This window comes from Enoplosus armatus, chromosome 9 (genome assembly GCF_043641665.1).
Source record: "Enoplosus armatus isolate fEnoArm2 chromosome 9, fEnoArm2.hap1, whole genome shotgun sequence".
Lineage (NCBI taxonomy): Eukaryota > Metazoa > Chordata > Actinopteri > Centrarchiformes > Enoplosidae > Enoplosus > Enoplosus armatus.
The window spans coordinates 25,753,127-25,769,072 of NC_092188.1; the positions used below are offsets into that span (position 1 = coordinate 25,753,127).

General features: G+C 41.6%; 1 protein-coding gene across 1 annotated transcript; it reads left to right on the top strand.

Moving 5' to 3' along the window:
* Positions 1 to 4,414: 4,414 nt before the first annotated feature.
* On the top strand, positions 4,415 to 14,867 carry preb (prolactin regulatory element binding). The gene is made up of 10 exons (XM_070912002.1): positions 4,415 to 4,550; positions 7,414 to 7,603; positions 7,979 to 8,177; positions 9,664 to 9,917; positions 10,945 to 11,025; positions 11,300 to 11,427; positions 11,535 to 11,708; positions 13,395 to 13,467; positions 13,578 to 13,737; positions 13,827 to 14,867. Exons 2-10 carry the CDS (start codon positions 7,469 to 7,471, stop codon positions 13,919 to 13,921), a joined length of 1,299 nt encoding a protein of 432 aa, XP_070768103.1. The 5' UTR covers positions 4,415 to 4,550; positions 7,414 to 7,468; the 3' UTR covers positions 13,922 to 14,867.
* Positions 14,868 to 15,946: the final 1,079 nt, after the last annotated feature.

Genomic DNA, 15,946 nt, shown 5'->3' on the forward strand with positions numbered 1-15,946 from the left:
GTCAGATACACAGGTGGCGAACAACACATTGAGAACTGCGCTCAGCTGTCCGCAGACATTTACACTGTCAAAATAAGCACACTGTCACAGCTGCCAATTGTCTTATTGTCTGGGGTGATACAGAGGACCAATGTCACCCCGCTCGGCCCCTAGTAAACTGTTTAAACGTCTGCTTTAGCCTCTCTAAGCTGAACTGTGTATATATATCTGACTGATAGCCTACTGATCTGAATGTGATGGCCACATCCGGCTCTTCGCCGTCTGGCGTCTCATGTCCACCACCTGTAATGTTGGAAGCTGATATTTTGTCCCCCATTCTTCCAGATGCTGTGAAAATCATGTGCATAATCTTTACGGGTGCATCCGCTTACCGTGTCCACAGCCTGCTTCGCCTCCTTTTGGGTGCTAACGTTACTCCCTCTCAGACAGATGTGGGTGCCCCCAGCCCGCCTGAAACACAGCAGCCTTACATGTATTCACCCTCAGTCTGGATAAAAGATTTAAAAAAAACCCCCCAAAACTGCTAATGGAAAGTCGCCTCGACGGGTACACAAACCCCCGCTGCTGTCTTCTTTGGTCTTGGGTGTTTTCCGCAGGAGACACGGAGCCGCTCCGCCGTCAAGTTCCAGCATTACACACGACGTTTCCGGTCACTTTTAAAATAAAAGCTGGATTTTCAAACCTTCCTGAGCAACAGGGAGAATAAAGGGGGCATATGAAGATGAATGTGGACGTATTGTTTTCATTCATTCAACCTTTACTTAAGTCTCGAAGAATCATTGAGGGCATGCCCTTATTTTCCAATGATGTCAAGAGTACAACAGAATAAAAATAAATACATAAATAAATAAATAATAATAATAATGATAATGAATGAGAAAACAAACAGACAGCAGAACACAGTTAAAAACGGTTACATTCAAGAGCAGAGCAGCTTGTAATCATGGTTTTAAATTGACCTATAGGTACCATTGTGTTAAGTTTTAGTTGTAGAGTGTTGTAAAAAGTTCCAGGTGTATACAACACAAAAACTAAAAGCAGTTTTCCCAAATTTTGTGTTTGCACGCGAGAATTAGCCAATCACTTGAACGAGTCAAATAATGATTATGGGACCAATTTAATACAGAAGTTATATATGATGGTAAGTTGCCCTTTAGGGCTTTATAGATAAATAGGAACCTGTGTTTGCATAAAATTATACTGTTACATACCGTTAAGTAAATTACATCACATTTGCCACATTTATGTCAATAGATATAAAATCTATATAAATCTATATATATATATATATAATATGTTCTGGAAATTGAATCTATGAGTTTAGATGGTTTACCCTCTATTACATCTCAGCATAGCTGAGCATTTGGAAGTCCAAAGTCGCAAAACGCCATTCGAGCTTCAGCAGACAGCTTGGAAGAACTTCATATCTTATAAAGTCTTTACACATATATTTCGATTTAGATTTGATTCATTGGTGGGCTAACTATCATACTTTTATTTTGAAGGTAAACATCTCAGCATCCGTATTTATTCTAGAGTTTTCTGTCTAACTTGATTTGGCCACCTCTGCATGTCCACATTTTCTCCCGTGGTGTCCCCGCCCCCTTAAACCATCACCGCCTCCTTCCCTCCATCCTCCGGGAGGTTAGGATCGGAACGTGAAGCGTTTGGTGAGTCCAGTAGCTTACTGGTCTGAGTGGGACAGTTCATCATAATAGGCGAATCTGTCCACGAGTAGCCAGATATGGAGAATCAAAGCCTCTCTCTCTCCGGCTGGTTGCTATGGCCACTGCTGGCTGCCCCTGAACAGCTCTACAGGTAGGTGAGGGTTTGGTGCCTTGATCAAGTGAACACATCAATGTTCATTCTCACAACCTGCAGTAAAGAAAGACAACGATCTTCATGAAGCTGTTTGATCCTTATGATATTCATTATTATTATTAGTCCTGGGTACACACATTTAAACAAACAATTAACAATAAGAACTTTACAAGTTGACTTGATTCCCCCGTCGTTGCTCCACCTCGAGCCTCCAGAACAGCTTCAGTGCTCCTTGTCATAGATTCTAGAGAGAGAGAGAGAGAGAGAGAGAGAGTGTAGAAAATAAAACCTGATATAATCACTCGTAAGCAGCGGTGAAATTGATTTGGCTGTCACTGGTCTTTGCTTGAGATTGTCAAACTAGAAAAACATGGAAGTTCTGGTGATGCTCAGTATGTTTCTGAGCTCCAGTAGCTGATTGCAGACCTAGTTGTGAAACCTGAGCTTTAAGCATAGTGTGGCTGCACAGTGTTGTAAAACACTTACAGTGCATTTATGTGTCTACATGGAACCTGTCTGGCACCAGCTCCTTCCAATGGCACCACACTGCTGGTAGGCCCATATTGATTGTTCCACTGAAACCCTGCTGTGAACCCCTGATAATTACACAGATTGTTGGCCATCGACCAGAAACATTTCATCAGCATCATCTCCCAGCTTCAGTGTCCCAAACTGACTCTCAATGTCACATTGCAAAAACACAGAGGCACACGCTTGCCTCATTATGTGCTTGTGGATTTGGATATTAGACAACATGATTATGAACATGTCACCTTCAGTCTGGGGACACATGTTGAATTAACCTTTGTCTCAGATGTGCTGTGGTCCACTGAGAATTGCCAGGCTTGTGGATGCATCATCAGTAATTCATTTACCTGTGGATTTCCCTAATGATGTTACTGTGGTAGATGGATTACCACAGAGAACAGTCCGCGCGACAGTATAATTAATAAACTGTATGCTTCAACATGAGGAGCCAGGACTACTGATGGCGGAGACAGATTATGTGTTGGATTAAAGTACGCTGCATCATTTGACATCTGACAGACTGGACAGGTTCGTGTTTGAGGAGAGAAATGCTGGAATAGTTTAACAATTTCCTCAGGTTTTCTCTCATTTATTTATTGATGAGTCATATTTCACTGACACGTAAATCAAATCAGATTGCAGCACCAGGAAATGAATTAAATTAAGGAAATATGGAAACATGCATTCTAATCCCTACCTGACTCTGGTTGAAGCATAAACAGTTTTCTAAAAGCAACTTCAATGTTTGCACTGCCAAAAAAACATACATTAAGCAATGGGTCTCACTTTTACATGAGGGAAAAATTGGGGAACTATCTCATCGACATTTTATGCATAAGTGAAGAGACATTTATGAATGGATGAATTCAAATACCGCTAGCTAAGTACATTTGAAAATTAATGTACTTGTGAACATAGGTATAGACTTGAGTCATGAATCTGGTGACTTCAGACCTCATTGACAAGAACACTTGGAATGACTTGTTGTTGTCCACAAGCACAAAGATTCAAAATGATGTTATGGAAAGAATGACAGTGAGTCAACTCTTGTATGTACTCTGCATCAATCCAATAGCAGCTAATCTGGATAAAGAGCAGGAGGAGTGTTCTTGTCAGTGCAGAGCAGCAGACAGACAACAGATGACACCTTCAGTTGTAAAGACTGCTGTGATGGACAAAACCTCATCAGTTCGATTTTTAATGCAGTAAAGTTTATTTGAATGTAATAAATACATTAAAAACTCTATTCTGTCAATGACATTATATAGAGATTATATCTCACATCACTTGTCATCACTTTGCCCTTTCGTTCTGTTGTTGTGATGCTAGCACTCTTAATCGGAAAAACACTTTCTGTCTTTCAAAAAACTTTCTGTATGTGTATTATAAATACACATAAATATATTATAAATAAATGTAATTATAATGTGGCTGTCTTGTGGTCTCTTTGGTCTTTGACAGTTGTAAATGGAAATTAGGGGAACTCATATTCAGAAGAAGTTGGTATTGTTGTAAAGGTTCAAAGGTTGAATATTGTTGGAAACATGAGAGTAAGTGTAACTTGACCTCACAGGATTTTTTTTAATGTCATCTCTGTACTGATAGTTAAACGAGCAAGATGCGGTAAACATTATTTGTAAGACGTTTCCTTTGTGATTTACACCAAATATATCCAGTGGAACATAATTTGGTTGTTTGGGCAATAAATATTCTTGTGAGTTCTGTAGATTTAGAAAAGAAAACAATTTTTTTTCCAGAATGCCTTGATTAATGTTGAACGTTTTAGTGAACAACACAACAACAATAATACAATGACAGCCTACACAGTGAGGTAGATATTTTCCTTAGTTTGACCTAAACTGAGATATTGTTTTGGCAAAAGTGTTAATTGTGGAAAATTCCACATGCATACATTTTTGCAAAATGTTTCCAAGGAAGAATCATTTTCATCATCATGTGATTTAAAAAAAAAAAAAAAAAGGAAAAAAAAGCGTGGTGACGTCAGAACGCAGTGCACGCTACCCTACGCTGCTGACGTGTAGGTAGGGAAGTGGCTGTCGAGCTGCCTTTAGTCGCTAGCTCTTAGCTCTTCCTCTTCATCATTAGCCTTTGTCATTGACAGCCCACTATGAAATCATCTGATTTAGTACTAACCTATCTGATGAAATAACAACGGAAGAGAAACCGGGACAATTGCACAGGTAGGAGACCTCTAATTGAACCACCGACAAGAGCTAGCAGGCTAGCATGCTGTAGTGCTAACTGTAGCTGTTACAGCTGAACAATATTGACATCGTCGTTGACACATTAGCGATACTTAGCTAGCAGTATAAATGGTAACATTGACGTTTTCTTACGTTGCTGTTGGAAACAGAAATGTTTTCTTTATTCATAGCTGTCACCACTCATATTTACCCCATGGTGGTAGTGACAGAGCTCCCTCTGACAGCTGCTGAGCCCCACAGTTAGCCCAGGTAAATGCAGACACACCGGCTTATTATATATATGTATATATATGTGTGTATGTATATATGTATAACACTACAGTCAAAGCACTGCAAAAGAAAGAGGACATTCACAACACTGTGTGAGGCAGTTTGTTGTGGTCAGATTGAAGCCATTGTTAAAACCGAAGCAGTTCATAAAATCAGTTCAGACTTATCATTTAAGCCGACGTGACAGGCTGATTGGCTTCATCACCTCATGCTGTCACAGAGGCCTGTACAGTGTTTACTGCTGATACGCTTCACATACTTTACAGAGAGGGTGGCAAAATGTCACAGGTGCTGGAAATATACAATCACTTGCCAATTTATTAGACACACCAAGCAAAAACGGATACAGTGCAACCCACATTTAAGGGATCCTTATCAAACTGGTTCTTTGTCATATCAGCCTCAAACATCCAGTATGGATCTGTTCTGGATCTACTTTGACTTCTCATTGTAGGCCACTGGGACAGCCCTCAACTACTGACATTTTCAGTTTCTAAACCGGGTATTGAGATACACGGTGGCTTGCAAAAGTACTCAACACCAGCTTGGCTCACTGTCTTCCTGGCAGACTTGCTCCAGGTTGTTCAGGTTGGTTGGATGGCGCTTGTGAACCGCAACAGTGCCGCAGATTCTCGTTTGGATTGAGATCTGGACTTTGACTTGGCCATTGTAAAATGTTTCGTCTTTTTGTTGTTTAACCTCTCCTGTGTTTCTTTGGCCTTGTTCTTGGGGTCATTGTGTTGCTGAGAGGTGAGCATTCTCCCTGTTTTTGCTCCATCCATTCTTCCTTCAATTCTAGATGCCCAACCCCTGCTTAGGCGAAGCACAGAACAGTAAACCACTGTGGGATGGTGTTTGTTGAGGCATGGACAGTGTTAGGCCAAGCTCTGTCTTGGTCTCATCTGACCACAAAACCATGTCGCACATCTTAGCGGTGGCACTCATGATTTCCACCAAACTCCAGACCTGCTGTGATCTGGTTTCTCTTGAGTAACGGCGCATTTCGGACTACCCTATGCATACAGGCCAGTATTATGCAAAGCTCTTGATATGGTTGACCGGTGCAACCTCACTCCACTGAACTCTGCAGCTCCTTTGAAGTGACCGTTGGATAGTTGTTGGCTTTCCTCATAGCTCTCCATCTTGCTTGGACGCTAAGTTTTGAGGGACAGCAGAGTCAAGGTAGTGCCTGGGTGGTATGACACTCACTGGGATATCCAAACGCTTGGATATTATTTTGTAGCCTTTTCTTAATTTGTCTAGTACTTTCTCTCTAACCTCCTTATGCCCTTTGGTCTTCATTTTCACACCTTTCCTTCAGATTCACAATTGTGTCCCCATTAGGGCAATGTTTCTCATCTGTGGAAACGTTGCCATGCCACTTTAAAATAGTTAATTTTGAGTGTGTTGAGAAGTGTTTTAATATTTATATGTAATTCGGACAAACTTTTAAGGGGGTTGAATATTTTTGCAAGCCAGTGTATATTATTATTCCATAATCTCCAAGCCCTACCCAGGGGTAAAAGTGCATTCTAGCTTCACAATAAACACTGCTCAGGTACAACTCATATGTGTGTAATATTTGTATTAGACCTCACACTAGGGCTGTAAGTAATGATTATTTATTTTCATGGTCGAGTAAATAGTCTTTATTTCAATGATTCTGTTGGTCCATGAAACGTCGCAGCAAATCCTCACTTTGGAGAAGCTGGAACCGGAGAATATTTAAAATATTTTGACAATAGCAGATTAATTTGCTGTCGATCGAGTAGTAGCTTAATCTTCTCATTTTTTTCAGCTCCACTACACAGCTCTGTTGTTTTAGTTCAGAACAGATGTCCATTGCTCTTATTTTACTGTTGATATTACACAAACTCTGCGTCATTGATTCCTACTGTACTATCATCATGTTTCCTCCAGCTGACATTGGCTGGATTAATAATGATTGTACACTGGATCTATTCCTTTGCACTATTTGTTTACAATTTACAGAAATACTTGACTTGTATATAGACATTGTATGTTGCTGGCCATTGTTGCTTTTTATATGTATTTATATCACCTACTTGTATGTACATAATATTTCTCGGCCTATTTTTTACCTGTCTTTGTTCTGCCTTGTTGGCCTTGTTTTTAGCTGTATGTCCAATCTTTCTATCTGTGAAAGATTATTTCTGTGTAAGTACACTGAGAGCAATTCAAATTCCTTGTATGTGTTCACATACTTGGCCAAAAAGTTGATTCTGATATGAAACATTATAAAAACAGTTGCAGGACTGGCCAAACCTCTTATCTTATCTCATGTTCAGTTTGGCATTCATGTTATTGGTGTGTTGAGTACTTTAAGGTGCCAGGATAGGGTTGACAGCAAGTCCCTGTCTGCTGAAAGCATCTGGTATGAATCCACCTTTATGTGGTGTTGTCAACCCAACTGGAGGCCGTGTGTTTGAACTTTCTCACGTGCCCTCAAGCGACACGCTTAAACATAGCTGTTTAGCAACCTCACTGCCCCCCAGCAGATGGAGGACAGATGATGTCACAGATAAACTAACCCTCTGTTTTTCCACAGGTGGGGTTGAATGCAGCGGTTTTATGACGAGGCATAAGTGACTTGCACAACAACAATGGGGAAGAGGAAGGTGCCAGATCTGTACAGAGCTCCCTTTCCCTTATACTCCATTAAAGTGGACCCTAAAACAGGGCTAGTGATCACAGCAGGAGGAGGAGGGGCTTCCAAGACAGGCATAAAGAATGCGTTGGTAAATACTGAGGATGGATTGCTTTTGTGATTAAACTGCTATTTTAATAGAATACTATGGTGGCCCAGAGAGCTCAATGCACTGCAACTTAAGAAAAAACACATGCACATAGACAAACCACGAGAAAATGAAGAAAACAACATCACCAGTGTTGTGTGTATCTGGATGTCTTCTCTGTCTTCGTAGCATTTCTTCTAAATGCTGTTCATGTGTTGTCAAATGGGTGTGTGTTGAGCTTACAGAGCCACCGTAGAATACAGCCAAAGAGGTTACAATGCGATTATTTATGTATATTGCAAAAGTAGTATTTAAATATCTTGCATAGATTGTGAGGGTATGAATGGAAACCTGGATTGATATGACTGTGTGTTTCAGCACTTCCTGGATCTACAGCTGGTCGGAGAACAGCAGTACAGTGCCAGTCTCCTCCACTCCCATGATACTGACACACGTGCCACCATGAACATGGCTGTCGGTAATGGTGTGATCGCTGCAGGACAAGATGGGACCTGCTGCCTGATGAGGTTTAAACACTGCACACAGAAAGAAGGAGGCAAAGCTGCTGCTAAAGACGGTGAGGCTAACTGCTACAATACCCAAACGTACCTGCTGTCTTTGAAAGGACATCAGAAAACATGTTGCATATTTTGCACTTACTTGTTGTGTGGCTGATTCATTTGCTGATTGCAAGTATGTGTGCACCTTTAACATCTGTGCTGTCACTAACCAGTTTTGAGTTCATATCTAACTGGTTGAAGGGAGGAGTTCCTTCCATCTCCCTCTTTTGATATTTACACACAAGTGTGTTTTTACAGTTAGCATCTCACACAGAAGCTTTCAGAGATCCACCAGCTGAAGAAAAAAAAATCACCAACAAAGACTGTCTTTGTGTGGCTCTCTTTGGGTAACCTGGCTTCACTGAGCCTAAGATCAGTGATCCTGGATAACTGGTAGTATAAAGCTGGTCATCAACTGGCTCCGGTTTTACCGACTATGAGTAGAGCATCTTCAGTGTCACCCCAGTCATGTGCAACATCATCAGAACCATTAGTATCTAATATGACATTCAATGAAATGGTCTGTGGGCAAATTAGGTTACTGCAAAGTGATAAAAGGGTAAAATATACGCAACTAGAATAGAACAAGAAGCTGTGGAAGCTGTAGGAGTATTGTCCAAATATTAAAAGTAAGGCTAAGACTGTAGACTGTAAGAAAAGACAGATATTTGCCTTATTTATATACAATGCTTTTAAAAAACAATTGAAATAGTCACTCTTTTTTTCTTATAGCCTGAAATCAAAACCCATTAAATATATCTTTTCCAGCTTTTTTTTTTAAAACCCATTTTGCCATACAACATTCAGCTAACGAAAAAAAGACTAGAATAAACTTCGTAGAGCCACCTTTTGTTTTAATTACAGCCATCAGTCTGTTTGGATATGTCTCTACCAGCTTTGTGCACCTAAATTGGGGAATATTTGTCCATTCCTCTTGCAGAATTGTTCGAGTTCAGTCAAATCTCGCGGTGAGCGGCGGTTGGACTGCCCTCTTCAAGTCCATCCACAGATTTTTCAGATTTAGGTCAGGGCTCAGACTTAGCCTCTCAGGGACATTCACCTTCCTATCCTTAAGTCACAGTGTGTTTTTTGTTTTGGTGGTATGTTAGTCATCGTCGTGCTGGAAGGTGAACCTGCTGCCCATCTTCAGCTGTCTAGCATAGGACAGCAGGTTTTCATCAAAAATTTGGGTGTTCTTGGCGGCATCCATTTTCCCTTCAATCCTGACCAATTGCCCAGTCCCTGCTGAAGAAAAACACCCCCCACAACATAATGTACTTCACAGCAGCTATGGTGTGTTTTGGGTGGTGTGCTATGTCTGGTCAATCCTGGTCTCATCTGACCATTAAACCTTTTGTTACAATATTATTTTCACTTTGACGTTGAAGATTATAATACATCTGTAAAAAAAAGTTTGATTTCATTTCCAGGGTGTAATGTGACAAAAGGTGAGGATTTTGGAGGGTCTTTATTATCCAGTAGAAACTTGTGTCATCTGTGCAGTAGGGAACAGCGCGCAGCAGGGTAACGCCCGGCGACGAGCTGGGAAAGGAGACAAAGGTGGACAGGATGGTGCTACAGCGTCTGGAGATATGTCAGATATGAAGGATGAGACGGCTCAGGTTTCTGTGACTGGTTTGGCTGAAGTGCAGTCAGACCTGAACCCTCAGGACCCGCTCCAGAAGGTAGTCAGGTTCAGTCCTGACCTGAGCCTTCTGCTGACAGGAGGCACGGACGGACACATCCGAGTCTGGGAGGTAAACACTGTCTACTTGTTCTTTTCACTTTGACCAGCCGTGTTTGAAGGGTGTACTCAGACTCTGGAGAGTGGCTGCTTCAGTTTGAGGCTTTTGAATGTCAGTATGGATATAAGATGGATGTCGATATGTGATAGCCAGCTGGTGGAAATGTTCCTTACACCAAAGCCTACCTAGAGCTGAAATGATAAATCCATGTCTACAGAAGATGAATGGCACTTTTTGTAATAAGCAATAAGTGGTATTTATAGTTGAAGTCATTTAGTAAGATAAATACTAATATTAACTGGTTCTAGCTTGTCAGAAAAAAAATAGTGACATTTTTCTCCTTTTCTGTGAAAACATCTTTGTTGCTGTAGCTCATCCACAGGTTAGAGGTGAAGTGGATGAGTTACCTGCTTGGCTGTCCACCGATGCCCTTTTGCACACCATTCAGCTATTCATTGTGTATATTTTTTGGCCTGTTTTGGATTGCAGAAACCTGGATCTTTTCCTCTTATCTCCCCGCAGAGTGTTTTATTTTGCATTATTAGATCATTTATTTTATTTGGAGATGAAGATGTAGATGAAAATCCTGGGGAAGCATGGTGTCTGTCACCAACAATCATCCAGTGTTTAAAGAAAAGAAAATAATTCAGTTTCCTTATTTTCATAGTTTTGGCCCTCTGCCCTATTTATTAAATAGCATAGAGTTCTGGGGGTATGGTGACCGTGTCAGACAGTTTTTACAACTTAGTGCACAGGGTGACCACATAAGCCCAAAGACACTTTTAAGCAATTTGGTTAATGATTGAGATAAAGTGGGATCTGTTAAGGTTTGTTGGACTGAGCTGTAAAGCTGTTGCTTCATTCCAGATATCAGCAGATATCACGACTAAAAGGAACTCCTGGGGAAACTACAGAAATACATAGATGCATATCTTGATTATTCTGTTTACCTTGATAAGTAGGTGTATATAATAAACTGGTCACTCAACGTATGCATTGATGTCTTGACCTTGATTGTTTGTTCTTGACTCTTCTACAGTTTCCATCCCTGAAGAAGAAGTTTGACTTCAAAGCACATGAAGGGGAGATTGAAGACTTGGATATGAGTCCAGGGAACAAGGTGAAACGAGATCTAAATCTAAATGTAGCGCAGATTTGAATTTAACTTTTTACCTCAGCCAAGTGTTAAAAAACATTTTGTGATAGTTTATAGAGGTTTTATTTGAATTTCTTTGCCGTTGAAATGCCGCAAATTGAAAATGCACATAAAAACGTGGCAATGGAAACCCATCTATTGACTCCTCTTGGTGTGGATATTAACATAGGCTGTAAATAATGGCTGATATATTGAATCATTAGTAATGGTCAATATACTGTGTTGTGTTTTGATGCAGCATCTGGTGACTGTTGGCCGGGACTTTGCCTGCAGTGTATGGAGTGGCAGCCAGTTGGCTATGGGTCTTAAATGGCTTGAAACCATGCCTCAAATAGCTGAGAAGACTTATCGATACATGGCTTGCAGGTGAAAACAAACAGTTTCTTCTTCTATGAAAAAGCAGCCCAGCTGTTCACCTCACCATATCCGTCGGAATGAGGTGGCATACATGATTGTGTTTTCATGTATTTCAGGTTTGGAAAGGTAGAAGACCAAAAAGACGCCCTGAGACTTTACACAGTCCAGATCCCACATAAACGAGATAGAAAACCTCCTCCTTGCTACCTCACCAAGTGGGACGGCAAGAGCTTCCTGCCTATGCTTACGGCTTCCTGTGGCACTGAGGTCATCTCCAGTCTGGCTGTCAGGTAACTGACTGGTTGATATTATAAGATGTTAACCATGGATGCTGAGAGACTCGCCTAAGGTAGGGTGTGGTCAGCGCTGCCTGATGGCCCAGACTCAGTCAGGGTACTTGTTCTCAGAGTCTCACTACATCTCATGTGGCCTGTTTGCCTTGCCTCTTTGCTTAACAGCTAGTCCACTGTTCTCTCTTTTTTTTGTTAGTATTTTGCAATTTCTGACCAGTCATATTGGAAAAAGAAAGGCTGTTTGTGTCTTTGACAAAACTACACTTTGTAGCTTCAGTAGCTGCTATCTTCTAGCACACATTGGAAAAGTGTCTAGTTGATCATCATCAGGTCAAGAGGGAGTAATGGAGGAATACGATTCTTACTGTATTTAAGGTTTTACTGCTGGTTTGACTTCAACAATAAACTTCTAGTTGTACTTGGCATGGCCTGACTTTGGGGTTCAGTGTCTTGCCCTCCTTGACAAGCAGACAGGAGGAGCTGGGGATCGAATTGCCAACCTTGTGATCAGTGGGCGACCCGCTTTACCTCCTGGGCCCAGATGCAAAGTCAAACCAACAGCCAGAATCAGATGTAGCATTAATACCACTTAATAAAGGCAGACCCAAAAATATGTAACAATAATTAATAAGCCTCAAAGAGGCGCCAAGATTATGTAGCTGATGATGGTGTCCAGGAAGCTTAAGGACACCACAGTGTTGACTGGGGAGTCACAACGGGTGGTGGGGGGCGAGTGGGGCTCCTTCTTGAAATCCACAACCATCTCCACTGTCTTCAGAGCGTTGAGCTCTAACCAGATGGTTAGTCTGACTCACCGGATGTAGGCTGCTGGGAAACGTCTGGCCACTGTTTCAGTCACCATTCTCCTCCCCTTCTGCTACCTGCGCTTTACTGTTTTCAATGTCCGTCGCTACGTGAAACAACAACATCAACAACCTCCGAGCTAGCAGCCTACATGCTGAAATGCAAATGTTCCACCAAGTTCCCCACTGACACTCTTTTGGGGCACCGTCACTGCATCCTGGGCTTAGTGCCACCCAAGACAATTGTGATTGGTTTAAAGAAAAACAAGCCAGAGCGTTTTTTTTTACCCTATCCTAGAATGATGATCGGTTGAGCCAGACCTGTCTCCAAAGTGTGGAGACTATGCTATGCGAGACTATCAGATGGTTAATCTCCCACCTGTAGGCGGACTCATCCCCACCAGAGACGAGCCCAATGAGGGTGGTGTCATCCACGAACTTCAGGAGTTTGATGAACTGGTCACTGGAGGAGCAGCTGTGTACAGGTGGAAGAGCAGAGGGGAACTGGTGCTGTGATCCACTTGCAGGTGGAGTCGGGCACCTTCAGCTGGGAGAACTTGTCCTGCAGCAGAGCCGGGATGATGGTGTTAAAAGCGGAGCTAAAATCCCCACAAGATCCCGGTATAGGTTCAGCACGTGAATGCACCACCAGGATTTTAACACTATCAAAACTCTGAAATGGAAACCATTGCAGGCGTGTGTTTCATTAGTCATTAGCTACGGTGAGCATGTTTCTGTGTGGAGGACTGCTCCTAACGCTTAGGATGGGGGATCAATAAAGGATAACTTTGCATATCTCATTTGGTTTGGAAAGGTTAATCAGACTGTTTCGTTATTTCTTGCAGCATTATGGTGTTAATTTGAACCTTGTCTTTGACAGTGACTCTGGAACATTTCTTGGCCTTGGAACTGTGACAGGATCAGTGGCTATCTACATCGCTTTCTCCCTACAGGTAAAGCAGTGTGGACACATCTCAAACTAATAGGTAGACCAATCAAACCTTCTGTATTTTATATATATATGTATAACTGGTGTTGTTGGTGTTTCTTTTTGTGTCTGTAGAGGCTGTATTATGTACAGGAGTCCCATGGCATTGTTGTAACAGACCTAGCCTTCCTACCTGACTCTCTGAAAGGCAAAAATATCAAAGGGAATAATGAAACTGCCATGTTGAGTGTAGCTGTGGACAGCCGCTGTCAAGTCCATGCTGTCCCCAACCGAAGTAAGTCCTCCATCATCATCCAGTGAACACACTAAGGACATGTATCATGACCTCAGACCTTCTCACCTTATGTTTTGCATTTGCTCCAGGATCCTTTCCTATCTGGCTGGTGCTGTTCTTCTGTGGCCTCATGGTGGTGGGAGTTGTCCTCCTCCTACAGTACCTCTTCCCAGGATTTCTTTAGATCATGCAAGTGTTGCCACAGGTCAGGGTGGATGGAGCTCGGACACATTTTCACGTGACTTACTTTGCCACTATCAACATCAGCAGTCGTCAGTCCAACATCCAAGCCTCCTCCTGAGGCTGCACCACAGCTCCCAGCTGAGCCCATGAAGGCTCGTCCAGCTGCAGCGCTGATGCTGAACAGCTTTTAATGGCGCCCTGACGTTGTCCCCCTCAGCTCTTACTCAGGGTTGTTCCTCTCAGACCTGTAAATCCAGTTGAATCAAACCAGGAGAGACTGTGGGATTTTATTTGCTTTGATCTCTATCAATTATTCTCTATCTGCTTTTGGATTCATGTTGGAGAGTTGAAGGGCTCAGGTTCATGAATGTTTCAAGGGTGGGATCTTTTTATTGACATATTTAAGGAACAATGTAAAAATATATAAATGATTGGCACATAATGTGTCTGGTTCTGTTTTTTGTTTACACATAAACACTTTGAATTGGCCATTGTCTTTAAGTAACTGTTTCAAGGGCTTTTGTTTTTACATTTTATCCACCAGTGGGCAGCAGAGACCAAAAATCTTACAGTCCTTTGGTAAAGGGCTGCCATTGAAGAGAAAAGGTGAAGCATGTCCAAACACTTATTAGTCTCAGTACATTGTTGCCCAATATTTGAGCACAAAGCTACAATATCTACAAATGGAGAATCCTTTGATATCATTACAAGAAAACAGAGGTGGGAAATATGAGTGGAGTTGCTATAAGGCAGGGAGTTTGTTATTTTACTGGAGTGAAAGCTGGATATTTCCTTCTTTTATGAAGACATTGTCGCCTTTCATTTTATTTAAACATTCTGACTGCAAATATGTTGCCCAGCAGATGTGACTGAATTTATTTTTAAAATGATGCCCATATTATTGTGACTAACTTGGTGAAATTATAGAAGAAATTAAATATTAATAGAAAGAGAAAGAGAAAACACTTTGGTCTCTTCTTGCTTCAGGATCCTGATAGTGTCTTGTGTGTAAACTTTACTCTAAGAAAAAACTGCAATAACTGATTTTGTTTTGGGCCATTTGGGGGCAGCGGAGACAAGTTGTGAACATAACTGACATGTCATCATCTTTAAGTTGCCATGGGGAAACTGATAGCGAACAGTTACACATCCAGCAGTTATGCAGCTTTGCTGTATACACACAACAACAATTTATGGTGGAAAAAGGTGTATTTGTTGTATATACACACACATGCATACATACATACATACATACATACATGTATATGTATATACGTTCTTCCTACATTTCTCAATATAACCTAAACAATTGATATTTCTTTAAAAAGCATAGTCAACAACATTGTTGATACAACAATCCAGTGGGTATATGTGAAATAAGGTTAGGTTCTAAAGGAATAACACATTTTTGAGATACTACTTGAAATACTCTTCTTCCAAAACATTCACAAACCATAAATAAGAGTACCTTGAGACCTCAAGCTTGGAAATCCACAACCACCTCCACTGTATTTCGTTGTTCTGACAGAATCACCAGCTGGAGGTAGTGGATGTGGTCGGGACTGTGCCACTGTCTTTCCAATCAACAGTAGAACTCATTCAGTTCGTTGGTCAGGCGCAAGCCGTTAGTAGAGTGGGGGAATTTAGGTTTGTAGTCGGCGCCGTGTCTTAGCCCCCTCCATACTGAAGCCGAGTTGTTTGCTGAGAACTGCTGTTGGAGTCCCTCAGAGTACAGTTGTTCAGCATCTCTCACCATCTTGCTATATCTGTATTTTGACCCTTTGAACCTGTCCCCACTCCTGAACACTTCTTCCTTTTCCAACCTTAGCTGTCTGAGCTTAGCTGTGAACCATGGTTTGTCGTTGTTGCAACTCACCCTGGTGGGTGATGGTACACAGCAGTCCTCACAGAAGCCGATGTAAGAGGCCACAGCCTCTGTGAACTCATCCAGACTGTTCCTCACAGTCCTGAAAACATCCCAGTCACTACAGTCCAAGGGCAAGTACATGAGTACAGTAATGTAATT